Source organism: Diceros bicornis, chromosome 38, assembly GCF_020826845.1.
Source record: "Diceros bicornis minor isolate mBicDic1 chromosome 38, mDicBic1.mat.cur, whole genome shotgun sequence".
Lineage (NCBI taxonomy): Eukaryota > Metazoa > Chordata > Mammalia > Perissodactyla > Rhinocerotidae > Diceros > Diceros bicornis.
In genome coordinates this window covers 1,649,003-1,676,996 of record NC_080777.1, presented here as the reverse complement: position 1 = coordinate 1,676,996, position 27,994 = coordinate 1,649,003, and the positions used below count along the sequence as shown (strand labels likewise).

Sequence of the window (27,994 nt, the reverse complement as noted above, 5' to 3'; positions counted from 1 at the left end):
AGTTTCATTATCTAGTCTGTTTTTTTTGAGGTACTATTTATTTCATATTGCTCTTGTCATGATAAAATGTGATCATATAAACAAAGCACCTCGTACATAGTAGGCTCTTAAAAAATGCCAATTCTCTTCCCTTCCTTAAGTCCCTCTTAATTTCCCATGTATTAATTATGAGTAAGATGGGATTAAAGCATCAAATATGATGGTACATAATCACTTTTTAATTTACAATTTTAAAAACTACACACGAACCTCTACTTTCTAAAAAATAAACAATTAAGTTAAAAAATAAATATTAAGCAAATAAATCAGGTAAGTATCTATATTTAACTTAACCAAAATGATCCATCAATTTAATCAGGTCGTAAACGAGGAGGGTCAGAAAGGTACGCAAAAGAACTACGTTTACCCTTCAGATATGGAGAGGTGTCATGGAGGGAAGTGCTGGGATTGGTAAAAGATAAAACAGCAGCACAGGGATCCTGAGCATCAAAGGCTGGCTGGGGTTGGGTGCTGTTATACACTCAACAAACGCTTACCTGAAAAACTGAGATATACTGACTTATAAATAATCAACTTAATGTAAAAAACAATATGATAATCCACACGGCTGCTCATCAAACGTGGCTGTGGATGGCAATCCCCCCACCCCAAGTCCACTGTCCACTCCCCATCCACACCACCTTACCTCCCCTACATAAACAAGTCGAGTTTTTTAAAAGTAAACAGATAAAGAGATAATATGCCCCTTTTCAAGCCAAAAGTTAAGTTTAAAACCTTTTTAGCTAAAGAAAAAATATTGCCTTTAAGATGGGATTTTACAATGGAATATTTGTTTGCATCAGTAAAATTGTTTTATATTCTACTAGGAGAGAAGATGAGCGGCAATGTTGCCACAGAAACTGCACATAAATGCCAGGTAAGCTAACAGGGACCTAGTGCCTAACCCTGCCCCCGATCACAGCGGGCAGGGTGATCACAGCAGGTCCTGCTAATACTTCAAGTGCCACACTCATTCCCATCATGTATCCTCTCTCCTCTATTGATATTTTCCACTGTATACATGGATAAGGAAATAACATACCATATGGAGCTTGCATTCATATCTGAGGATTTCAGACCCAGTTAAATCAACAATAAGAGATTCAGCTGAAGTTTCTCAGAAATAATTTTTCAAATTAATGCTATTCCTGTTACCTGGAATTCCATCTTTTGAAATCTTACTATTTCTCTAAACAATCTCAATTTCCAATGAAGCTTTTCTTGATGATCCAGTCCTTAATGATAGCTTCCTCTCCTAAACTCTTACTGAATAGATTAATCACAAAACTTACTTCAGAACCGAGCCATAAAACATCTCAAAATACCAATTCCAAGGGTTGGTAGCAGATTTTTGCAACTAGATTGTAAATTCTTCAAAGCCAAGGACTATATCAAATATCTGTGGGTTAATGCAATGAACACAGGCTTCAACATTAGCATTTTGTTAGACAAGGGCTGAAACTCCAGCTCTGCCGTTTGCCAGGTAAGTGGCCTAAAGCAAGTCCCATCACCCCTCTCAGTCTCTTTTAAATGGAGGGTGTAATGCTTACCTCAGAGTGTTGCCCTGAAGATGGAATGAGATAAGATATGTAAAGGGCCTGGCACATAGTAATGCTCAAAGAAAGCCTGGTTTCCTTCCTTATTTCCTTCTTTTTTCCCTCAGTACCTGGTACAATGTTGAGAACACAACAAACCCTCAATAAAAACTTTCTAAATATTCGTTAGAACTTAGGTTTCTAACAATATGTTTAAATACGAATTGTGATAACGCCTATGTTTCCAAATTGTGTTACTTTAATCATAAGCACACAACGTAGGAAATTTCAAAAGAGAATAAGTGTGTGAGGTTTTTATTTGGAATGACTAGAAAAGGAAGTCAAGGAAGGAGTCAGAGGTAAAAGTGTTTAAGAAAAATTCAGTGAAAATAATTACATGTAGGGTGTTCTTTACTTAAGCGTTTTGGATAACAAGAGACAGTTGATTGCTGATCTTAGGAGAAGCTGAGTGAGAGAGAGGGAGACAGGGAGGGAGGGAGGCAGGGGGAGAAGGAGGAAGAGGAGAAGGGAGGAAGGAAAAAGAAAGGGAGGGAGGGAGGGAGGGAGGAAGGCAGGGTGGTTCTGCTGGGATTTCCTTCATGTCCTCACGTCATTTGACATAAGCTACTGAAGCTGATCACGCCTTGCCTGCCTTCCCCCAAGAACAAGCCCATTGCACCCTCCATCTTACAAAAAAAGTAACTGTCTAATGGAAGAACCAAATTAATCTCAATTTTCCTCCCAATGGATGGTAACCAAAGGATCTTCTTAGAACAGTCAGAAAAATATTTGCGAGTTTTATTACTTTTATTAAAAAACAAAAACCACTTCTGACTAAAAAGGGGGTACTAATAGTGACGTGGACTGTCATCCACCCGCAGAAGCCTTGTCTTCCAAAGGCCAGGGTGTGAACAATGAGGTCTGCAGCCAGTTCCTCCGAGGCCAGTCCAGTGCTGCTGCCCTCTCAGCTGCAGTGACGTCCTCGCCGTTGGCCAGAAGGAGGCCATGGGCACGGGTCAGGGGTCTAGCTCAGTTGTTTGGTTATAGGGAGGACTAGCCCCTACAGATCTAGTCCCTGGCATTAAATGAAACTGAGATTTCTTCCCCCAACCAAGCAATAGCAGCTGGTTCAACTGCAAGAGACTGTTGCAAATAGGTTCTACTTAACACTTGTAACCCAGTAGTTTTCTCTCCACTCAAATGTGATTTAGCTAGAGAGGGAAGAATGGCTGCCATTTAACTCAACTGAGCAAACATCACCGAGCACTCTCTATATGACATTAATACTTTTATTTCCATAGCATTTTATAATTTACAAAGTGTTTTCATATATATCATCTCATTTAATCCTCACCATAATCCTGAGTCAGCCCTGGTGGTCTAGTGGTTAAGATTTGGTGTTCTCACCGCCACGGCCTGGGTTTGTTTCCCCGTCAGGGAACCACACCACTGTCTACTGGTTGTCATCCTGTGGCGGCTGCGTGTTGCTGTGATGCTGAAAGCTGTGCCACCAGTATTTCAAATACCAGCAGGGTCACCTATGGTGAACAGGTTTCAGCGGAGCTTCCAGACTAAAGAAAGACTAGGAAGGAGGACCTGGTCACCCACTTTGAAAAAAATTGGCTACGAAAACCCTGTAAATAGCAGCAGAGCATTGTCTGATATAGCGCCAGAAGGTGAGAAGATAGCGCAAAAAGACAGGGCAGGGTTCTGCTCTGCTGTACACGGGGGCGCTAGGAGTCGGAATCCACTCAACCACACTAACAACAATAACAATAATCCTGAGAAGTAGATATTATTAACCTCATGTTTAAAGATGACAAAAACAAAGATCAGAGAAGTTATGTGATTTGCACAAGGTCACACAGCTAGTAAAGTAGCAGAACCAAGACTCAAACTCAGGTCTTCTGACTCCAAGTCCAGAGATCTTCCAGTACACTAGATCTTGTAATAAACATTAAAGGCAATTTCAAAACTGTGTATACCCAGTCATTGTGCTCTAGAAGTTTATCACTCTCCTTGATTCTACATAAGTCCCCATACTAACGTATATTCTGATGAATGGGGCTGAGAAGGTAAAGACTGCAACTCAACAGATTAACTTCCAAGTCAATCAGGAAAGACGGGTGAGATAGCACGAAAGCTCCTAGGGAAAGTACAGGCTCTAACAGAAATCAGAGCAGGTCACCTAGAGCGTTCCAGTGAAGGAAGTATTACAACGGTGAGATTATCTAGTACATACACATGTAAATTTATGTTTACAAAGGACATATAACTGATGAAATCTTTCAGAGGTACAGAGGGTTGCTCTCACACCTCGGAGCTGGATTTGAAACTCTAGACTGCCACAGTCATATCCATTAAAATGGGATTACATTTTTCCTTTCTCTTTTGTACATTTGTTGTGTAATGGAGAAAAAAGGAGGGAAGAGTAGAAATTCTGTGGAAATTTTTTTCTTGTCAAATTGGAGTGTGATTTGAATGAGAGGAAGGAAATACATAACTAAACATGGCATTATTACTCTATAATTTTCTAAAAACTAGCTCCTTTTAAAGTGATTTTTTAAAAGCTTTTCTCAACTGAGTTCCATTCCCAACTCTAAACTTGGTTTATGGGTTAAATTTTGCAAATATATGAATATAGTACCACCTTTAAAAATGAAGGAGGAAAATTTGATTAAATTTATAGTAATTCACTTTACACTAAATTTTTAAGTAAAGCATCTATTCCTTACAGTGAGATGCACCTATAACTAGACATAACTTTCTTTTTGCTTAAAACTCTGATCACAATTAGGGGGGAAAAAAGCACCAACCCTTCAAATGACCAAGTACACAAAATGGTCTAAAAATCACTCAAGGGGGCCAGCCCTGTGGCCTAGTGGTTAAGTTCAGCATGCTCCGCTTCAGTGGCCCAGGTTCGGTTCCCGGGCACAGACCTATACCAGTCGTCAGCAGCCATGCTGTGGCGGTGACCAACATACAAAATAGAGTAAGACTGTCAAAGATGTTAGCTCAGGGAGAATCTTCCTCAAGCAAGAAGAGAAAGATTGGCAACAGATGTTAGCTCAGGGCAATTCGTCCTCACCAACAAAAAAAATAAAACAAAAATCACTCAAAACAGGAACAGGGTTAGGAATTCTGTATGCAATTGAACCTAACAGAATGTAGCAATTTATGTCAAAAAGAAAATGTGTGGAACATTAAGGAGTAGAAGAAAAAAGGAATACTGAAAATATATAGAGTCTGAACATAAATATCAAAAAAATAGTAACTCATCTTCCTCTTGTAAAAAATGGAGAAAATTTGAGATTTTTCTGAGAAAGAAGATGGTATTTGCAAAGGAACTTTTTCTGGAAGATGAATCTATCCTATGCAATTACTACCCTTCCAAATACTCCAGAGAAGAGACTATTAGAAGGCAAGAGGTCAGTTAGGAGACTATCCAAATAATCCTGCAGGGAACTTATGAAGAACCGAACTAGGATGGCAGCAGTGAGACTAGAAAGTAAGGAAAACGAGACAATACTCTGCTGACTGACTCAGCAGGGAAGAGAAAGAGAACTGTTTGTCCTGGATATACCCCTTCTAATGCACACTATCACCAGACAGGTTCCTTTCTTTATCAAATACTGATTTGGACACCTAATGCTCAAAAGCCTCCACTGTTTCCAACTGGTTTCCATTCAAAACATCAAACTGGTATCCAAGGCATTTCACAATCTGATTACAACCTATCTAATCTTAACTTTCTTTTTTCTCCAATATAAATTCTCTGTCCATCTAGGATATTGCCTATACTATTCACAAAACAAGCTACTCCTTAATTCCAGACTTCATACGTTTGCTTATGTTGTTAACCTCACTGAAAATGTCCTCCTTCTTCCAAAAACCTGAGTATCAGCTATCCCTCAGGGCTCATGTTAACCTCATCTCATGAATATTCTTATTTAGGCACCCTAGCTTACCTTTACCTATTCTCTCAACTTTTATAGCACTTATTTTCTATAAAATTCATTTTGGCAATTAATCTCACTTTCCCCCCATTGCTATGTGTTCTACATGAATGTCTTCCAAAGTCAGACAAATTTCTACACATAAAAATTGTATTTTATACTCCTTTCAGTATCTAGTATGGTTCTAATGATAATAAACCCCTTAAAAGTGAGCTATTCTGATCTCTTGTAATCCTTGTATATTTATATAGTGTAAGGTTATTATTCTTGGTTGTATTATGTGTTATGTAAGACCCAGAATCAAATCATAAGCTATTTCTCTATCCCCCTGAACAGCCACAATGGAAGCATTACTATATTTTTTTCCTACCTTTTTTTAAATCTCTAATATTTTTTTTTTTTTTTTTTTTTTTTTGTGAGGAGATCAGCCCTGAGCTAACATCCGCCAATCCTCCTCTTTTTTTGCTGAGGAAGATGGCCCTGGGCTAACATCTGTGCCTATCTTCCTCCACTTTATATGGGACGCCGCCACAGCATGGCTTACCAAGCAGTGCGTCGGTGCGCGCCCGGGATCCGAACCAGCGAACCCCGGGCCGCTGCAGCGGAGCGCGCGCACTTAACTGCTTGCGCCACCGGGCCGGCCCCTAAATTTCTAATATTTTTTTCAGAAGTAAAAGGTTTTTTTGGTATGCTTAAGGCCATCATTTCCTTACTGTCTTTTAAAGAGAAGAAAAATAGGTTAGTGAGTAAACATTTCATTTCACTTTTAAAATTGGCCTAAGAAATGCAGACCAGCCTATTTTTTTAAAAAGGGATTAAAGAAAGGTTTCAGAAAGGAAAGGGATACTGTCAGAGTGGGCCAATATCTGCAACACAGAATAAGGTATAATTCTAGGAGGTGCTTCTGCGGGCAAGGCTGGCACTTCTCCCTTCCCACCGAGAGTAAGAAGGGAGAGATCAAAAGTAGGATGAGCCCCAAGACACGTGGGCAAATGTTCAAGTTCTCCACTGAGGAGAGTTCCACTTTTGAGTTGGGCTGATGACTGTCAAGATGTCAAAGACCATGACTACTAGGCAGACAAGCTATTGTGCTCAGAGTACCTTTGAAGACAGCTGTACAACAATGCTTGAGTGTATCCTATATTATTTTTCAGTCAAAATGTAATGTTTCCTGTGCAAAGATAATCTCAATCTATAATTAGTAATTTACCAAACCATAATTCTGATTAGAGATGAACTCTGCTTGAAAAAAAATATTTTTATTTACATTTCTACAGTACTATATTTAGAAGGCACCTTCACATATAGTTCATATTTGATCCACCCAAAGAAGGATGAAGGTCAAATACTATCAGCCACATTTTATGGGGCTTGGAGAGTTTACTCCAAGTTTCTGCATGCTAAAGGATATCTAGCAATTTAAGTGCTGGAACTCCGACCCAAAAATCAGATCTCAAGGCTCTTAATATAGGGAAAATGTCACAGACTGGGGGTGGAGAGAAATAACATTTAAATGGCAGCAGAGAAATCTGAGTTTTAATCCTGATACTTCACTACCACTACCTAGTAAAGCAACCTTAAACACATCACTGAATTTCCAAAGGCCTCATGTGAAAAAGGAGAAATCTGGACTAGATGTTTTCAGACGTTCATTCAAAAATAGTTATTAAGCCTAATATGTAGGCACTAGGAAATATAAGATAAATAAGACTAGGCTCTCTAAATAAATAACTAAAATAACTCACAGATTAGTGGATGAGACACACACATGAACAAAATAACCAAGAAACAATGTGATAACAAAAGGTAACAGTTTTGTGATGGGCAGAGAGGAGTAACTTAGCAAGGAATGAGGCTGGAAATTTAAATCTGAATTGTCTTAAAGGACAAAAAAAGTACCCAGGCAAATAGAGGACAGAAGGACATTCCAGTTAGAGGGAACAGCATAAACAAAGGCTCAGGGTAGACAAGCAGCACAGCTTGTATAGGGAGCTATAAACAGTTCCGTACTGCCAAAGTATAATCGCACAGCAAAGTGCAATGAAGCAAGAGTTGAATGCAGAGGCCAGACTGAGGAGAGCCTTGTATGACACACTAAGGAAGCTGGACTTCATCCAGTAGGCGATGAAGATCCAGGGCAGAATCTTCACAGGGGAATGACATAGTCAGGATTAATTTTAGAAAGATCACTTTGACAGTTATGTGAAGGAAGAATATGAGGGGCAGAAACTAGAGGCGGGGACTCCAGTTAAGTATCTATAGCAGAGATGATGAGAGTTCTAGGGTGATTACAGGAAAGGACATAAGTTCAAGAGATAAGAAGCAAAATCAGCAGGATTAGAAAAGAATTGGGAGTGAGGTGAAGATGTGAAGAAGCAAAAAAGGCACAGAATGGATCCAGGTTTCTGTTCAAGACAGAACTGAGATACTGAATATAGGGGGAAAAGTTGACAAAATTACCTTGAGTTCAGCTTAGGACATCTTGAGTCCAAAAACCATCCAGGCAGAGATGTCCAGCAGTCAACTGGATATAGTAACCTAACACTCAGAGGAGAGGCCTGCCCTGAAGATATGTAAGTATGGGAGGAAGCTGCATACAGGTGGCAACTGAAACCTTCAAGTGAATGTGACCCCAGGGAGAGGGTTCAAAGTGAGAAGAGTCCTTGGCCAGAGGCCAGAACCCAGTGAAACACCAAAACGCATGCAAGAGGCAAAGAAAGAAACCCAGAGAGAGGCATCCCAGAACACAACAGGCGAGATTATCCCCAGAAGGAAGTGGTGATCAACAGAATAAAATGTAGCACAGATGTAAATCAGGAAAAGAACTGAAAAATGTCTACTAGTCTTAGTAACTTAGTGGTCACGGGAGAACTTACTACAAGTGGTCTCAATCAAGTGAATAAGAGAGAAAGCTGGACTGCAGTGGACTGAGAAGTAGAAACAATGAGTACAGAGAATCTTTTTGGAAATTTTAAATCAGAAGAGAGGGGATTTGAAATTTAACAAAGACTGGAAAGACCAATTCCAAGTCCCTTCTAGTTCTCATACTTTAATTTTTCATATAGATAAAAAGCTTAGTTTGGCAAAATTCCATTAAAACCCACATAAATTTGAAGTACTGTTTTTAAGTAACGGGAAAACAGGGGACTCGTACTGTAGCTATCAATGGAATATATGTAGATATAACACTTCCCAACACACCTCAGAAATACCCTGTAAAATAGTCTCTTGTTGCATATTCTAAAGGGGGCTAGGGCAAAAGGGAAACTATAGGTGAAGTAGCCCTCTTTTGCTCCAACTCTTCCTTCTCTTAATGTCTATAAACACATTCTTTGTCACCCTCTGCCTGGAATGTCCTTCTCCTCTATTTTAATTTGCTTAACTCTTACTCCCTCTTCAAGGGCCTGCTCAAACTCCCCCTCACAGAATGTTAAAGACAAAAAGGGCCTTACAAATTCATTGAATCCACGTGTTTTCACTACGCTGATAAAGGAACTGAAGACCAGAGCTTCAGACAACAACCTGCCCAAGGTCATACTCGTGGCTTACAGCAAAGCCGAAACGCGCACTGTTTCTGCCACCAGTGCCCATGTCACTACTCATTATTTCCTCAGGTAACTGTTCTTTATAAAATTTAAGATTTCAATAAGTCAAGCTTTAAGAATAATCAATTTAAAACAGTTTATTTAGTATAAGATCCATATTAATACACTTCTGAAAACTAAGGAGCTGGTCTATAACTTTACTTGTTAGTTTGAGTCAACTACCTACAACTACTTGATTGTACGAGTAAAGATTATAGATGTCAACTAATATTTATTTCGTGGATAAGCTGACTGTCAGTCACTAAACAGGATCTCTCCCCAAGAGTACAGCATTTATTTCAGCCTCTGCCAGTGGAAGTATTGCAGCAGATGTTGGCAGACTGTGACATACAGTATGTCTTTAAAATTTGTTGGGGTGTGAAATTTCATAAGGTCAAAAAATGCTGCATGTTGATCAGCAGATACAGGAGTTCTGTACTTTTATAAATTATTTCAGACAAACCAATAGCATCTGCTAGTAAAATAAAGAAACCAAGAAACCATACTGGCTTTAGGTAGGATATGACAATGTACGCTGTTAATGTTTTAAAAGCCAATTTCTATTACTTTAAAGCAAATGTTCACCTGAAAGATCTTTAGAAGGAAAATGTGTTCTTTAAGTCAATACGAAATACAAGATATTATTTCAATTGACAATAGAACTTTTAAAATAATTTTCTACTGAAAGAAAGCCATAAATAACTAATGAGCATTTTGGTGGGGGAAAAAACGATTCCCTTAACTAATACATACATATAACAGTTTTCTCATTTTTTAAAAAATAAATCCCTATATAAGAATCCACTTATATAAATAGAGGGTTCTGTGTTTTTTTAAAGCTAGTAACCTTATCATTCAAATGATTTCATAAACGCTTTGGTTTATTGTTTTATGTTATTCTTCAAAAAAAATTAAAAGATAGTATCCATAAAAAAGGCTGGGGCTCTGCATAATGGTAAAATGACTTTTATAACTTTCAAGGACTTTTGTTATCTTGGATTTTTTGATGTTGCTATTTTATCGTATTTTTTATTTTTATTTTTTTGCTTCAATTTTCCCTCATCTCTTTTCCAAATATGGCTAGTAGATAACAACATACAACCAAAATCAAAATTAAGAATGGTGTCTAGTTAAAAATTTTATCTCAATGGTACAGACTTTAGCTCTTATACAAGTTTATTTCAACTTAACTTTTAAAATGTCTTATTTTTGAATTAACACAGAAAAACCCTTTCATCGGTTAATCAGTAATCTGAACATTCTGAAGAGCCTGGACATAACATAACAATAACAATCATCATTATCATCATCACTATTTTTCAGTTTATTTTGTGCTATATTCAAGCAAATATATAATTTCTAAATAAATTTAAATTACAAACATTTTTGTTAGATATTTGTAAGGAAGAAAAACTTAACTACAAAGAACATCTCCCTGAAAAATAATTCCTAATGTAAATCACTTGCTTCTCATCATACAGTCAATCAAAAGAGCCAAGACCGTGACAGGAAACTCGGATTAGAAATGCACTAAGTACTGCAACACCTTACAACCAAGCTCACTCCAGCAACCGAGGTCAAAGGTCTTTGTTTACATTTTATCAAGAAAAACTTGAGGTACACATTTGGGGAATTGTGTGTATCACATTCAAGTTCTAACTATAAAAGATATTAAACTATATTACATAAGACCACATATTATCGATAGTCCCTAGGCTAAGAAACTGAAATTCTATCAAAGCTGAAAATTTCTCTGCTACTAAACACAAACCTAGACTTTTTCATAGGATTCTCATACATCCTAAGACATCTGACACATAAGGTCACACAAATAAACAAACACGAGGTGAGTCGACAACCGTAATTAACTTACTTGCCACTGAGAAGTTGTTGAGCGGATAAGGTAAATCCACATCTTGGGGTTTCTCTTTATATCCTATGAACGAGCCATCTGTCTTCAAAAGGAAATATCTTGGCCTCCAGTTTTTTATATATTCTCCTACATGAGGAAAGCATGCATGTTAACACTGGAAAAAAAAATGAACAGCAGCTTTTATGTGAAAAATAAATTATGGTACAATATATGTCCTACAACACTGGCCTCCAAAAATTTAGTTAGGCAATTTTCTTTTAACTTAGCTTACAAAAGAAAATACATAAGCCTGCAATTAAGATTCAATAAAAACCCAAACATGTTTTGTTTTTAATGATCTCACACTTTGATAATTCATTTGCACCATTATTTCTTCAGAGAATCATTCATCTGAGTACACATTTTGTTCAGTTTTTCATTTTATCAGATGGTTGTTAGAGCATATTTTCAGCCGTTTTAAAAAGCCTTAGTAAATCATCTACACAGTAGCAAGGAATTGTGATGAAAAACACTTATCATAAGAGGGATATGACATAGATGTTTCTCTTTTATGTACCACTGACTAATTGTGTCATTTTTTTAGAAGAAAGGGAAAAATGTCTATTTTCATTGTTAAATCTTAATCATAACTTGCTTAAACATTTTATTGTTCTGCAGAGGAAAATAACCTTCTGTACAATGCTGTAAATAAGTCAAGGAAATCAAAGAACATAGGTTAATAGAGCATAAAAACCATACACGTGCTCACACACACAAACATAACTGTAAGAACACGTGGTACATTGCCAAGCGCATAAGAGTCAAGAAATGTATATCTTATCAGATTTTGACATAAGCTATCACTTAGCTACCAAAATATAAATTTTTAGCAACCAGATCATCATTTGCTTACCCCATAAAGGACTCCTCAATTTTAATTTCAGCAACAGAAGTGCTCCTTCACACCACAAGAGCTGGAAGGCTATCTGGTCTCAACTTTCAGTCCTCTACTGGATATTTCTACCTGGTATTTCAATCTCAAATGCTTAATCATAGTACTACAGGAATTTGAAAGCAGTTCAACTTTCCCTGCAAATCCCCTTTTCCTGACTCCCCTTACCTAAGCTCAAATCTAACACCTGACCACTCCCTCCCCTCATCCTATCAGCAGCTGGGTCAATACTGCCTGCCCAAGTCTCTCTCACTTAGCCCAACCCAAACCGGGCCCCAACACCTTTCATCTGCCCTTCTGCTAAGGCGCTGTGACTGCTCTCCCATTCTACACATCCCCTTCCATCCTAATGCATCTATCACCGCCAGATGAATTTTAACGTCTGTGTGTACCACTTTGATTGTATGACTTTTCTGCTCAAAAATATTCTGACTCCTACTATCATTTACTATAAAGTACAAATCTCTTAGCATAAAATGTAAGCTCCTCCATAATCTCACCCCAAAATATATTTCAGAAATGGAGTCCTTCCTCTGAGTCAGCAATTCTCAAACATCTTATCTCAGACTTCTTTACACCCTTAAATATTACTGAGAACCCCAAAAATTTTTTATGTAGATTGCATCCATAATGTTTACTGTATTAGAAATTGAAAAGAAGAAAATCTAAATTATTTTATTACTTCCTTTAAAAATAACAATAAACCCATTATGTGTAACAAATATTCTTATGAAAAATAATTGTTTTCTAAAAAAAAATTAGAGAGAAGAGCAGAACGTCTTTACATTTTTGCAGATCTTTTTAATGTTTGGTTTAATAGAAGATAGCCAGATTCTCATATCTACTTCTGCATTCAATCTGCTGCAGTATGTTGTTTTGGTTGAAATATAGGAAAAAAATCTGGCTCAAACAGATATGTAGCTGGAAAAGGGAAGACTATTCAAATAGTTATGGATATCTTTCTCTGATACTACAACAGCATTTGACAAGTGGTAGTTTTCTAAAAGGTTAATCACAATGTGGAGTTTAAACCATATCAATGAACTTTCCGTACTCTATCATGTGAAAATCCGTTGGTCTATACTGCACATTGAATGAATCTTTTACTCTATGCATGATTTTGTAACAGTACCCATTGGTCATTTAGAAAATACTGGTCCACCGAGTAATAATGATCTTCCAAATATTGAACATTTCGTTACACAATCACATTTGTTATCACTACAAATCACATCAGAAAAGTAAGAACTGGGAAGCTGTCAAGCTCACAATGGCAGATATGTTCTCCAAAATTCTAATTTTTGCTTGAAAATTTGATTTTCACCATTGGCAGGAAATATTATCAGCTCTTCTTCTTTAAAGTGATGTGCTCGAAGTGCCCAACCTAGTGCCTACCACTTGATCAATGGTCAACAAGAATTTACTAAATGAATGAATGAACGGAGGACATGCATATCAACATCTTCCCCACAAGTGTACAAGCACACAAGAGGAACTTCAAGGGAAGGAAAAGAAAACTTGCTGCCTCTCCTCACTTTGTTTTACTGAAAAAGTATGGCCCTAATGTTAACAAATACATGCCAAATTTATAAAACCAGAATGTTAAACTCACAGTTCCCATTAAAAAAATGAAACAGTGGGAGATAAAAACCACCACCACCACCACACACATAGATGCAGAGAACAGATTGGTGGTTACCAGATTGCGGGGAGGGGCAAACGGGGTAAAGGGGGACATCTGTTTGGTGACAGATGGAAACTAGACTTTTGGTGGTGAACGTGAGGTAGTGTATGCAGAAGTCGAATTCTCATGGTGTACACTGCAATCTATATAATGTTATAAACCAATGTTACCTCAATAAATAAATAAATAATTTAAAAAACAAAAAAAAATTAAACAAATTAATCCTTTCTTGATTGTACTTATTATTTTTCCACTTGTATTTAAGTACTCCTACATAAAATTTAAAATTATTAGATATTAATTCTCTAGTGATATAATATTTAGATTTCAAATACTATTATAAAATAACAGATTTATATTGGTACAAGATGCTGTAACTCTGTCAAGCTAAATAATAAATAGTTTAATAATTATACTAAAGATAAATGAAACAAATTCATTTTAAAAATTTAAAAGAAGACAAAATGGGATAACACCATTTCTTCTTATTTTTTAAAAGTACTAAATACACTTACTCAAAAAATGTGAAATAAAAATCAAGTGTTCATTTCTAAGAATAATTTCCTGTCAGTCACTAAGCATTTACATGCTCAGATGAAAGACACAAATTTCATCACATAAATCTTATATATTTTTTATTAAAAAAACCTTAGGAAATTTAAAATATTTTATGTGGTCTATAGCAGGACTTCTGGTTGCCAAAAAGTTCTTTAAAAATAAATCTATAAAGCATCCCTGGAACATAATATAGTATACCAAAACAGTGAGATAGATGGTTGACTATTCACACAGGAGAAAAACTGAAAAGTCAAAATTTCCCTTCTTGATAAGAGAAAAATAAGTATTATTTCTCACACAATTTTATTAATAATTTTGAATTGATTCAGTTAATCAACAATTGTACTATCATACTAAGCTAACAGTGGATCTCAAACTTTCAATGAAGACTCCTGAATCCAATTTTTGTTTTCTTGTCATTTTTCATCTATAATATGAATGGTCTTTCTGACAAGATACTTAAGAGTGTGTTCATTTATTTATTAATTTATTCTAGGTGCTGGGAACACACTAGCAAGAAAAAAAAAGGTCTCTACCCCATAGAGCTCATATTCCAGTAAGACACCAGATTTCACGTGGCCCCTAAAATTTGGAGAAGGGTTCTGAATATTTCCTGAAAGCAGATTCTTTTTTATAGGTTCCCTTTAACACTATCAACTAAAGTTCATATAATAGCATGACGTGTTGGCCTAATTAAATATTCATTTTCTAGTTCCAAAAGTAGAACTGAGAAGAGGTTCTTTTTCCTCCAAAGGAATGGGTCTTACAAAGGACACAAACTCACAAGGTAAGAATTAGAAAAGCAAGCTTTATTGCCTCCTACTAGACCCAGTACAGAAGAAGATTCCTAGCTAAAAAGTTACAGCTGTATAATGCAAAGTGAAATAAGTCAGAGGGAGAAGGTCAAATACCGTATGATTTCCTTCATTAAGTAGTAGATAATAACAACAATAAACAAACACATAGGGACAGAGATTGGATTGGTGGTTACCAGAGGGGAAGGGGGGAGGGAGGAGGGTGAAAGGGATAATTCGGTACATGTGTGTGGTGATGGGTTGTAATTAGTATTTTGGTGGTGAACATGATGTAATCTATGCAGAAATAGAAGTACAATGATGTACACCTGAAATTTTTACAATGTTATAAACCAATGTTACTGCAATAAACAAAAAAATTAAAAAAAAAATTAAAGAAAAAAAAAAAGTTACAGCTGTTCATGACACCTTGGCAGGACCCTGTGCACATTGGTGGCAAAGTAGAATTGTTCCCGCGGCCTTAGAGTTCCCAAGAAAACTGGACCTTGTCCAGCTGGTCATGGAAGAGAAACGGAACACTTTGCTCGCTGACTCAGAAGTGGAGGCAGTGAGAGTTCAGATATGGCACATGTTCTTAGGCTGTTCTAAAAATATGGCCAAAAAGTCCTGGCTTTTATGGAGCCATGTGCCCAGAGCAAACGTACCCTCTCTGCCACCAAGCCCTTTAAGACACACTGCTGAAGTCAACCACATCATATATTTTAAACATAGCATTTACATCTAAGTTTATACCTGCTGCATTATAAGCCAAGTTGCATCATACTTTTATATTTATAGTCCATAGGTTTCAACTAATTTAAGAGAGAACCTGCTTATAATGGGAAGAAAGTCTGTTAAATAAAGAAGTAGTATTTATAGGGTACCATGTCCTCTGAAAAAACTGTTCTGTGGATACCGACCAACACACCTTCAAAATTTGTATGCACTATCATGATAAACCTTCAGCAAGCACCACAGTCACATCTGGACAAGATTTCCAACATAACCTCTTCCCGACTTTCTGTCTACCTTAAGGGGGGCTTCCAATTCTTTCTCATAACCCTTGGCTGGAGGCTTTATGTGTTTTGAAATATGCTGTTACCAATATCAAAATACATATATTTCCCAACAAGAATTCTGATATTTTGGCTTCTGTAGTGGGCTGAATGGTGAACCGCAAAAGACATGTATACGCCCTAACCCCTGGAACTTGGGAATATCACCTTATATGGCAAAAGATGTGATTAAATTAAAGATTTTGAGAAGAAGAGCTTATCCTGGATTATCTGGGTGAGCCCTAAATCCCATTACAAATATCCTCGTAAGAGTGAGGCAGAGGGGGATCTGACACACAGAGACGAGGAAGAGGCCATGTGGCCACGGAGTGATGCACAAGCCAAGGAACACCTGGTGACACAGAAGCTGCAAGAGGCAAGGAGTGGATCCTCCTTTAAAGCCTCCAGAGGGAGTGGGACCCTGCTGACACTTTGATTCCTAACTTCTGGCCTCCAGGACTGTGAGAGAATAAACGTTGTTTTAAGGTACCTAATTTGTTGCAATATGCTACAGCAGCCCTAGAAAACTAATGCAGCTTCTCAGCACAATAACCAAAGGCTTATAGAACCAAAAAAAAACTCTACTGATTAATTAAGTTCTTGGCATGAATGGCATAGAGACTCATAGTTAACACCTTATGAATGCAAAGGGAAAAATCCACATCACTCCTATAAATAGCAGAGAATCCTATTTGTGAACTCTGGGGTTGGAAGAGGATGTTCACTAGAGTTCACAGTTTTACTTAGTTATAATGACTTCAGACTCTGGACTTTCACCAACTTTCTTACCTTACTTAATAATTTATTTCCTGTAATCTCTTAAAAACAAACAAACTAAAAATCTCGATGTTTTTGAGTGAATGTTGGCCATAGAAGACATTCTTGATTTCCCCAGCTGAGTACAAATATTTTGGGCTCTCAGGTTTAATCCTTAATAACAAGTTCAGATGCGAAGTGGTATGAGTTTAAATTCATACTCACTTTCCACCTAAAATATTCTGATAGAATACTCAGATGGATCATCCTTATTAGGGATGATATGCATTCAACTCAGGGTTACCCAACAAAGCTGACACCTAATTTCATTGAATTAGGTGAACCTACAGAACCTACTGTTCACCTAATTTCAAATTACATTTTTATTTAATAATCTTCAACCTAAATTAATCCTCACAAAGTACAGATCTTATTTCATTCACACTTTACGGAGAATCAATTTGGACTTGTTAAAAGCTGAAGTCATAAGAAAGTACCAAAGCAGGAGCTAGAAACGTATGTCTAAGGATTAAAAATGTACTAAACTGTTCAAGTGGCCTTACGTGTAGAATAACCAGAGAATGTCTAGATTTGTTCAGACACACAAATGGAAAAAGATCCTTAGAAATACTTCAGCTTGTATCCTCACAAATGAATTATGTTAATGAATATCTGATTCCACTTTAAGGCTAAGTTGTCTTCCAGAATCTGGGCCTAACTCTACCTTCACGAGGAAGAAGTCAGATGCGAGGTGAGCCACGTGCTGGCTGAGAATGGTGCAGAGACACTCCTTCATCCACTGGAGACCTAGCCTCAACCGTCACGGCTACGCTAGAAACACAGGTAGAAAGGTAAACTGAGATGTCATTAAAATAGATAAAGACAATCCAATTGAAAAGAAATCCATCCAACTGTAGCACTGTTTTTCACAAATCCCAAAAAAACCATGATCATTTAGAATTCATTTAGGCAAAACACTTAAGCATCATTTTTAAAATATGCTACTTTCCTAGCATAAAATACGAAGAAAATAAAAGACGCTGGTTACCAACAGGAAACAAACAAATTCTGATATCTGTAACAGACACAGGTGACATAGCTTTTTAAATTACCAGTGGCCATTCCTACTTGCTATAACATTGGCTTCAAAAGCTAATCGCTTCCTAAGGAAAAGGGTGAAGGTATTTTCACACGTATGTCCAGAAAGAGGCATTATTGTTTTGATTTATCATAAAGCTGAAACAATTATAAACTTAGCTTTCCTGAGAATATTGGTTTTTTTTAACTTTATTTCCATGTTTAATCACAATCTAAGTTTTTAAGATATATTAGTTTTTATCTTTGTCACTCTTGAGGGAAAAAATGAATAGATGATATCCATACTTAATGCATGTATTAATAAAAACTAATGTCTCTGCAACCTTCATTATTTACAGAGGGAGAGAGCCATTAGTATTTATGCAAAAAAAGAAGCTGGCCATATTGTCACTGTGATAAGGCATGTGGCCACATTCTCAGAACAAAAGAAACTTCACTTAAAACAAATGCTATGTTGTGCAATAAATGTTACAACAATTGTTGCAGTCAATATAGGGTCAATAAACTCAAATTAGACCTCAGTTCCTTTGCTACCCCGTCTCCTCATAAGAATCCCCTAGGTAAGACAACGCACTGCTCAAGAGCAACACAACCTAGGTGTGAATCCTGACTCTTCCATTTATTAGCTGCTTAACCTCTCTATGCTTCAGTTTCCTCACCTGAAAAATGAGAATCATAATAATACCTACCTGAAGGGTTTTTGTAAGGACATAATGTAAAAGTACTTAGAACGTTGCCTGGCATACAGCAAGTGTTGGATTTTGTTATTATTAAATGGAACCATTATCATATATGGTAATATCATTTACAATCCATCTCCAACCTCACATTAAACAGTCTACTAATCAATGTTGCATTTATTGAGGAGTATTTACATAAATGAGGCAGCAGGCGACAATCAGTAATAAATTCACGCCATCAGCTAGTGTCAGGTATATAAAATCTGAATCTTCTCTAAAGAAATGAAAAGGCTATCCAATATCAAAATACAGCATTGATTTAACACTTTCACTTCTTTTTTAGGATAGGGGTAGGATATCAGAGGTTAACTAGTCTTCCAAAGAAAAGAGCAAAAGGCTACGATCTCTTCGAATTATTTTTATTAAATGACATACACAGGGTACAGTACCATGAAAATACTAATATTTTAAGAATTTCCAAAGAGGAGCTTTAAACTAAATAACGGTAGCTTTCAATAAAAATAAATTTATATGACTTTAAGAAACCATTAGTCTTAAATAAAAGCCTTCATGGGTCAACTTTTACCTAAGAGAAAAAGAGGTTTAATATAATTTTTATAATTTCAGTATAAAATCTACTTAATTTCATGGTTCACAATATAGTCAATATTTAGTTGCTTGTTGACAGATGACAACCAAATCTATATATAGGAACTACCTAAAAACACAAGCAGAATCTTTTCCACTAGTGGATCTTCATAAATATTATCACCATAAACAAATAAATACTGAATACATAATTCATAATAGTGTGCTACGTCTTAAATATCTTAAAACCAAATATAGTGACTGAAGAAATGCATGATGATAAACATAATAAAACATTTGCAATCTCTGAAATTGCCTGTTACATTTTTATATAGCAGGTTGTAAGTATCATTCCAATTAGTTCTAAGGAAAAGCTCTATTAATGTCCCTCAGGGAGCAGAAGAGATGTGTTTCTCACTGAAATTATCATCCTCCTCTTTTAATCCTAAAGACTTTTTTTATATTACCTATGTTACAATGAGCTAGCATAATAACAATTTTTCAACTGCACAGGGACAATGTGAAATTGTCCTTTTAACTTTTTGAAACAGTTTGATTTTAACTTTTAAAAATATGAAAGTGCTTTTCATATTGCAGGTGCTTACTAAATATATGTTGATTAGGTTTTCCAGCTCCTGTAAACCTAAATTTTTAGGTTACCATTCCCCTTTCATGAAGTCCTTTCAAGTAGGTTAATTTGCCCTTGGGCAAATTAAAAGTGTTAACTTCTATAGTGTCTCTTTGACCAAATGTCACCAACCAGCTTTGGATGTGTGTTGATAAAATTGGGCGACGTCCACAAAACATGCCAAGCATTACAGACTCCTGCCCAGCTTACTCACTTTAAGGCGCTGCTAATTGAGCGTCACAGATCAACAAAGAGGGTTCTTTAAAGATTTTTATTTAATATTGGGGAAAATGGGCTTCTAATAGATGCATTCATTCAAAAGCGGCAAAATACGAAAAGCACTGAGATGGCAGCCATGAAGGCCACAGGCAGGGTACCCGCCCTCATGGAACTTGGAGCATAGTTGGCAGTTGTGAGAATAGAGAACTGCACAAAAGTGGATGACTCCAGCAATTAAAATTCAAAATGAAAATTTCTCCCACTTCCTTTACCATTCTTAGTGACCCAGGAAGTGATACTGAGGGATGGCTACATCTCCTGTGCCTTGGCATTTCCAAATAGCATCCTATGTGCCTTGTGAAAAAGCTGCTCAATAACATTTGTTGTTTGATGCATTACCGCGGGGGAAGGGGCTGGGAGGAGTATCAGCATACGATCCTTCGAAATTTCAAGAAAGAACTGGTTTGCTGCTGTGTTGATTCCAAGATGAGGCACTGCACCCATTCCTCTTCGAAGCCTCATGACAACACAAGCAGAAGCACGGTAATATAGTGTACGATGCTACTTTCGTCTAGCATAACATACAACATACCTTAGCCTTTCAAGTTTCAAGATACTGCCCATGCTTGTCTTGTTCTCTCATCGTTTTCTGCACAGTACTGATCAATGAGGTCATACCGCAAAACCCCTCAAATCTTGACAATGATTTCACCCAGGCTGTCTGGCTATCACATAAGGTCATTGAGAGATTTGTCTGCTCTTGTACTGGTCAACGTTACCACTGCAATTGGCCAGACGGAAAGTGTTTACACTTTTGGTGATTCCGCGTTGTGCTTCCAAGATGCCTTAAAAGCTTTCCAGATGTAACCACATTCTTCTGCTTTACCACATATGCTCCTTCATGATTATTCTGCAAAGTATATTACAGTTAAGAAATTTTGCTTCCACTGCATAATGCATGAACTTGTCATTTTTATATTAAGTATAGTTTTCAAGTCTACTTCCTAGAGAAGGCTGGGGGCCATGTTTTGCTTTGAAGCTGAAGCAGTGATGAGAAAAGCACCTGTGCAGCGAGTGCCACAGGATGTCAGAATGCCAGCTTCTCTAAGAGCTCAGAACGGCTGGTCTGTCGGGACTCTATCTACTTTATAATTTTCTTTTGTTATGTGGAAAACTGCACAATTACCATCTATCTTTAAGCATTCTGGTATTTGTTTCATGATATTATGTAAATTAGTTAATCAAATCCCAGTTCCCTTTGTTTTTAGGAAACATTACATTTTGAAGCAAAAATGTGATACTTATTTTAAACATAAGAACATCTTAATAGAGATATAGTATTAAGTTTTACTTTGAGAGAAAAGCAAGGTGAATGGAGAGAGAGAGAAAGAAAGAGAGAACAAAGCATCCATACAAACTAGGCAACAGAAAAATAGCATCTTGGCAATTTAATGAAGAATAAACCGTGAGATTAGTTTACATAGCCGTAGCTGTGTTGTGGAGAATTACTCAATCTGTACTCAGCTGCCTGCTGGGTTAAATGTGAGCTAAATTATTATTTTGCTTACATTTACGCCCTTGTAGATTGTGAAAGCAGAGCTTTCTTTTTAATCTGTTTTCTGCATTATATCGAAAAGTCCCCAGCTCCACACAATGTGTTCAAGACACAGTCATTTCTGCACTATGTTAACAAAGTATCTAGGGCCACAGAATTTTAAACAATTTCAAAGAAATGGACCAATTTAAAAAGATAATTTCATTAGAAATTTTACAACTGCCTTACTGTAAATATTTTCCATTTCACCACACCCCATTGTCTCAACACTTAAATCAACGTACTATCCTACCTTATGTACGCACACTGCAGGAAACAGCATGAATGAATATCAAGGATGGAAGTGGTGAGTCCACAACACAAACCACTCACCATGTATCTCTAGCACCAACCACAGAGCAGGCTGGCATCTGTCCATTAACCAAATGGATACATAAACCCATCACTATGCAAAATAAGGACCACGCTCATGTCAGAAAAGCTCTCTCAAACAGAAATCCCACTATAAGGCAACCCATAGAGCCCAACCCATTTTCCTGTTACAACGCAGCTGAGGATAGGACACACAGCAGTAACGTGTCTCGCCATGGCAGGGACTGGGAGCTGGCAGAGAAGGCAGCGCTTGCTCATCAGGACGAGGCCTGTGCCATTGGAAAAACCCTCAGGTGATTCAACCCTCCCACCACTGTGTTAAAATCACTGCCTTACAGGATACATCTCAACAAAATAGAATAGGCTTTTATGTGAGACCCTCACCAAAGGAGTGTCTCCTATCATAAACTTCCAGTAGCAGGGGACCCAAAAATGACACTGCATCAAACGACAAACTCCATTATTCTGAGGGTGAACCCACGGCCTTCCTAACTCCTCTCTCTCTCTGTTTTCCTAGGCAATATACTCACTGAGACTTGTATCAGAGTGTGTAAGTGAGGGAAGGAAGTGGTGAAACCAGCAAGGAGGAAAAGGACCCTTGAATGCACTGAGCCGAGCACTGCCCAGGCTCTGCCACAGGAGACCTCTTCACAGCAAGTCAGAGAGACCAGGGCTAGGGCATCCTCACTCTGCACCGACGGCCACACTGAGGCTCTGAGACACTGGTCACGAGTCAAGGACAAAGTGGAGATCTGAAGAGAAATTTGAAATCAACCAAATCCTACTCTGCGCACTCACGCGCTTCCAGAACGAGGCATTGTATTACAAGTGGTGGGGAGCGTGCACTCTGAAGGCCCCAGTTCAAATGCCGCCTCTGCCACTCACTAGCTGTGCGCCTTTGGGCAGGCCACTTAATCTCTCTGTGCCTCAGCTTCCTCTTCTGGAAAATGGGGACAATAAGAGTGAAGAAGAAATAAATTAATATTTCCACAGCACAGAACGACATCTGCCTGATAGTAAGCATTATACAAGAATTTGTTAAATGAATAAAACATCTGAAAGTACGGCTAATCAAAAAAGGTTTAGTGAGTGCCTAATACATATAACACAGTAAACGACACAAAAGTAAATCAAGTATTTAAAATATAATGTAATTTGTTAATTTCATTTGTCCAGACCATCACTGTTCCACATTAGTTAAGCAAAGTATGTGCCGGTTGTTTGTGGATAACATTTCAATTTCTGTTATTCACCTTGCTTATATCCTAGTTTCATCCCCCATTACTACTGATAATAATGAGCTACACATCATTTATGCTCGACCAACTGAAATCTTCTGTTAAAAACTGATAACGCTGTCACAGAAATAGTCTTTCATAATTTAATATTAAGTAACCCTAGGGGGGAAAAAATCATGCACTCCACTGGATTTACTACGAAACATCTCAATGTTTCCTTCAAACTATCTCATAAGAAAGTTACTACATACAAAAAGCAAAAGCAAAAGTAGACAACTCATTATTTTGACATCAGGCCTTCCCCACTCTTCCTTTTTTATGACACAAGTTAATTATCATTCGTCTCAAATACTGTGAATTCAGAGACATGTTAAACCACACATTAATGTTAGGCTTTTATGAACGCTTAGAAGTAACAGTTCATTTTAACTTCTGGTATATTTATATTTACATATAACAATTACATATCCAGTGAATTAAATTATTCTTGATTTATATTGTATTTTAAAGATGTGATTATGCTTAAGTTTATAAAACTGAAGAGGAAATAATGCTTTCATTTCAATGAATGCTGTCATATATTCAAAAGTGTGGTTCAAATAATTCTGAATATCAGAATATCTGTTATCAAAGAAACAAAAAGTAAAACACCCCCAAGTAAAATCATCTTAACTTTCCTAGGTAATTTTCTTATCCTCTTTGTAAACTGATCTAATTTGGCAATTTGTGGCCAGTCATCTGTTATCATTTTCTTAGAAAAGAACTGAATGTGCTTAAATGCTGTCATCAAATTGAAGTACACAGATATATCTAACATTTTTAGAAGAACAGAACAAATCAAAGAAACCCAACCACAAATCAAACACTACTCATTTATTCAAAGAGGTCCACTTCTCCTCCTGAAAGCAAGCTTATAGATCAGATAAATAGAAAAGCTGCTTCTCAATGGTAAAAATGAATTTACTTACCTTGGCCCTCTGAGGGCAGTATTACCTAATGCACAGCCAGAAATTTCAGAAAACAATCTACCTACCATTCTAATAAAAATAATTTTTTAAAAAAACCTGAAATGGGTATATTTGCTCATTATACATAAGTATTTCTTTCCTCGTCATTATCTGTATCTCTACAAGCATAATAATGCTTGTTTTCAAATGTTTCCAGTAAGTTTGAAAGGAAAGATTTTCTTAAAGCCAAAGCATCATGAAGGAAAATAACTTGAAGCCTCAATGCCACGAAAGTTATTCAAAATATAACAAAATGAAAAGATTATATAAATGATTCTGCATTGTGTGAATCCTCTATTAAGTTCCTATTATAATGGTCTTTGTCGAATAATTTGTTTTTTAAAAATTGCAGGACATTAGAATATACAAATCTTTCAGTAAAGATAAAGTAACTCAAAGAGATTAACATTCAGCCCCAAACTATACGTGATGGGGTTTCTTCTTACAAGCAGCCAACAGCCAACAGGCTCACTTGTTACAAATCATTCTATTAATAAAATATAATAAAAATGACAAATCGGCAGTGTAGGGTCAAAGGACCTACTTAATTTTCACACTGATTCTAAAACTGTGAAAATCTTTACACAGCATAAGGATTATGAATCTCTACTTTCTAGAATCTAATGCAATGTGCACTGGGTGTTTCATTCCTTTTCCTCAGAAAGTACCTATTTCATACAAAGTAGGAAAAAAGTTTCACTCCAAAGATTTTTTAGGATGCACAGAACACTGAACAACTAACCCTCCATACTCCAGTGGCAGGACCGACTTTTAACTGGAGAATATAAATGTGCTCGTCTTCATGTCAGAGTCTCATGCACAAGTTAATCAGGGACCGTCCAAGCCTGACCTGCACACCAGCTGCCCCTCAAAATAAACCCAGCCTGAAAACGAAGACCCATCTTACTGTGAGTGACCTACTAAAGGGAGACAAAAATTACCACAAGCAGATAAATAACAAAATTTACTTTTACACAGCAAGATCTCATGACACATGGTTTCCACTCTGCAGAACTATGCTTTTATTTAGAATTTATATTTACTTTTAAGAAAATTCCTTGCTTCTATAACTTACGGTACGACTCTCCACTCAGGAACTATGTTATTACCTGGCATAACTTTAGGTAAACTAGGGTTTTAAAATATCTACTACTGGAATTAAATAGTTTTGTTCTTTTTAAATTATACTATACCACGGAGATTTTTAAGGTCAAAGAAAAAATGTTTTAAATTAAATTTCAAATCCTATTTTAGTAAAACAAAAAGTACAAAGAACTATCTTAACAGAGTCAGTAGAATATAATGCAAATACAGAGAAGGGAAAGAAGGTCATTCCATAAAATCCTTTTCTATAATAAATATATATCCTTAAGTTTAAATATCTCTTTAGAAAGATGCCAGGAAACAACAGCTGCTGTTCTATGTGTTTTCACTTAAAAGTATAAAATTATGAACTTTGATGCTATGTTCCAGTCTCAAGCAAATAAGTGACTTGCCTAGCCAAAAAAATACATGAACTTCACGGTTTATGCCTTTCTGCCTTTGTATCTTAATCTTCTGTTCTAAAAAGTGTTACCAAGTTTACCAACATCTTTAATCAGATTTTCTTGAAACTAAAACACGTTAAAAATTTTAAGCCAAAACATTTAGCAAGATGCCTTAAAGAATATGTCAGACAGTGAAATACTCTTCTGTTTTCAACATACTGGCCAATATTTTTAAAAATTACTATTCATGCAGGATTTTTCTGAGGCATAATTCAAATACATCTATACACCATTAAAGCTAGAAGTTTCTAAAGTTTTTTTTGAATTATCCTGAAAGTACAGCAAGCACATTTCATTCACATGTGAAAATGTCCTCATTGTTCAATAGTTTCATCCTAATCTGTGCTACATTTCATAGACTATGAGATATTTCCATTTCTTTGGTACTATAATTTTTGGTAAACATACCAATATTAAAAAAAATTAGACTTGGGGCTGGCCCCATGGTATAGTAGTTAAGTTCGGCACACTCCACTTTAGAGGCCCGGGTTCAAGGTTTGGATCCCAGGCACAGACCTACACCACTTGACAGCCATGCTGTGGCAGCATCACACGTACAAAATAGAGGAGGATTTGCCCGGTGTTAGCTCAGGGACAATCTTCCTCAAGCAAGAAGAGGAAGATTGGCCCAGATGTTAGCTCAGGGCTATTGTTCCTCACCAAAAAAAAAAAAAAAAAAAAAAAAATTAGACAACTATCTGTATATGAATATTGACATCCATCACCATGAGCTATTAAACATTAAAAATCCTTATATGAAGCAGGCATTGCATTTTGTAGCATTCAAATTGAGGCTTACTTTTCTAGAATAACCAATTTTTTCTTCAAAAGCGAAGCAGGAGTCCTTAGTCACTATCCCCAGTCTTATTAACCATTCTTAGAAACTGGACCTGCAGCCCTCCCAGGTGCAGCATCCCTCGACTTTTCATCCAAAATTACTGAGTAACATTTGGTAAAGACAGAACGCCTGAGAGAACAACAACTTTAAAAGAAAAACCTCAGAACCACCTACATCCGTGTGGGAATTAACCATCCTACACTGAATTTACTGATTCTCTCAGGTCAATCCAAGCCATTTCCTCTTCACTCCTCTATGAACACACTTCTGCTCATGCCAGCACCTTCCTCACTCTATGAGCTTGATCAGTTTCTTCGTCTGCTAAAAATAAAGAGCTGTAACAATCAAATAATGCCTTACAACTTCACAAGGAGATAAAACACTATTGTTGAGTGTTGTGTGCTACAATCATTATATTTATTAACTGTAATGTGCTCCAAAATCTTATTTTAAAGATAATTATAACTCAAACACAGCTTAAGTGTTGGCCATAGAAGAGAAAATGTAGCTCCAAATATAAGATTAATATGGAATTAAAGAAACGGATACAATTTTCAGCACTCTCATGCTGAATTTTTTAAGTACAAAAATGATTTTATAGGATACAATATAAAATCATCACTGAATCATTACTGAATAACCACTCATACCCCAAAATTAGTTACAGTCAACAGTTTTCTTTATATTCTCTTTACAGAATCAATTTCCCTTCAGATTTATGAAATAATCATAAATCATTAAATAAACATACGGTTCTACAAAACCAACCTTATATCTTTTAAGTGGCCTCTAGAACTTTATATGCTCACTTTGCTACAGTCAAGCATTATATAAGCAATCCAATTACAATAGTTACACACCTTTAGACTTACCATCACACCTAACAAAAATAAGATGTTACTAACAGCTACTATTGCATACTTCCCAGATATTCTAAACATGTTATCTCATTTAGTCCTCACCAGTATTGTTTCCTTCCTTTAACAGATGAAGAAACTGATGCTTAAAGAGGTTAAGGGACTTTTATAAAGTCACTCATCTAAGTTAAGCCTGCTCTATGGAACTTCAAAGACACTCTGCCTTTAATATTTCAATCACCTTAGTGTGCACACTTGCCTGTACTACTAAGATTTTGCCAATGGCTCTGAAGAAATGAGAAGTAACGTGATATGATGAATAAAGCACAGAACTGCAAGTCTGCTTTCACACAGCTCGCTTTTGTTCAGCCCCTCACGAACATCCCGAACACGGTCACACTGCGCTCTCTCAGTTTAATCGTCCCTCTACCTGGAAAACGGCACGTTGCTTCTCCCCAAACTTAGCAGGGGTATCAGGACTGACCATGAAAGTATAAATACAAGTGCATAATTCCACATACAAAAATATGGATAAATTTGTGGACTTTCGAATAAAAGAAAAAGCTATACGAGACAAAGGAAAGGTCTAGTGTAGCTGATGA

At 36.7% G+C, this 27,994-nt stretch overlaps 1 protein-coding gene across 2 annotated transcripts in view; it reads right to left on the bottom strand.

The window, feature by feature from the left end:
- Positions 1-27,994, bottom strand: part of AKT3 (AKT serine/threonine kinase 3) — a 322,405-nt gene that overhangs the window by 171,868 nt on the left and 122,543 nt on the right. For both annotated transcript variants that reach the window (XM_058533528.1, XM_058533529.1), the window contains exon 3: positions 10,988-11,113. In XM_058533528.1, coding sequence (XP_058389511.1) covers positions 10,988-11,113 — 126 coding nt within the window. The remainder of the gene's footprint in view (positions 1-10,987; positions 11,114-27,994) is intronic.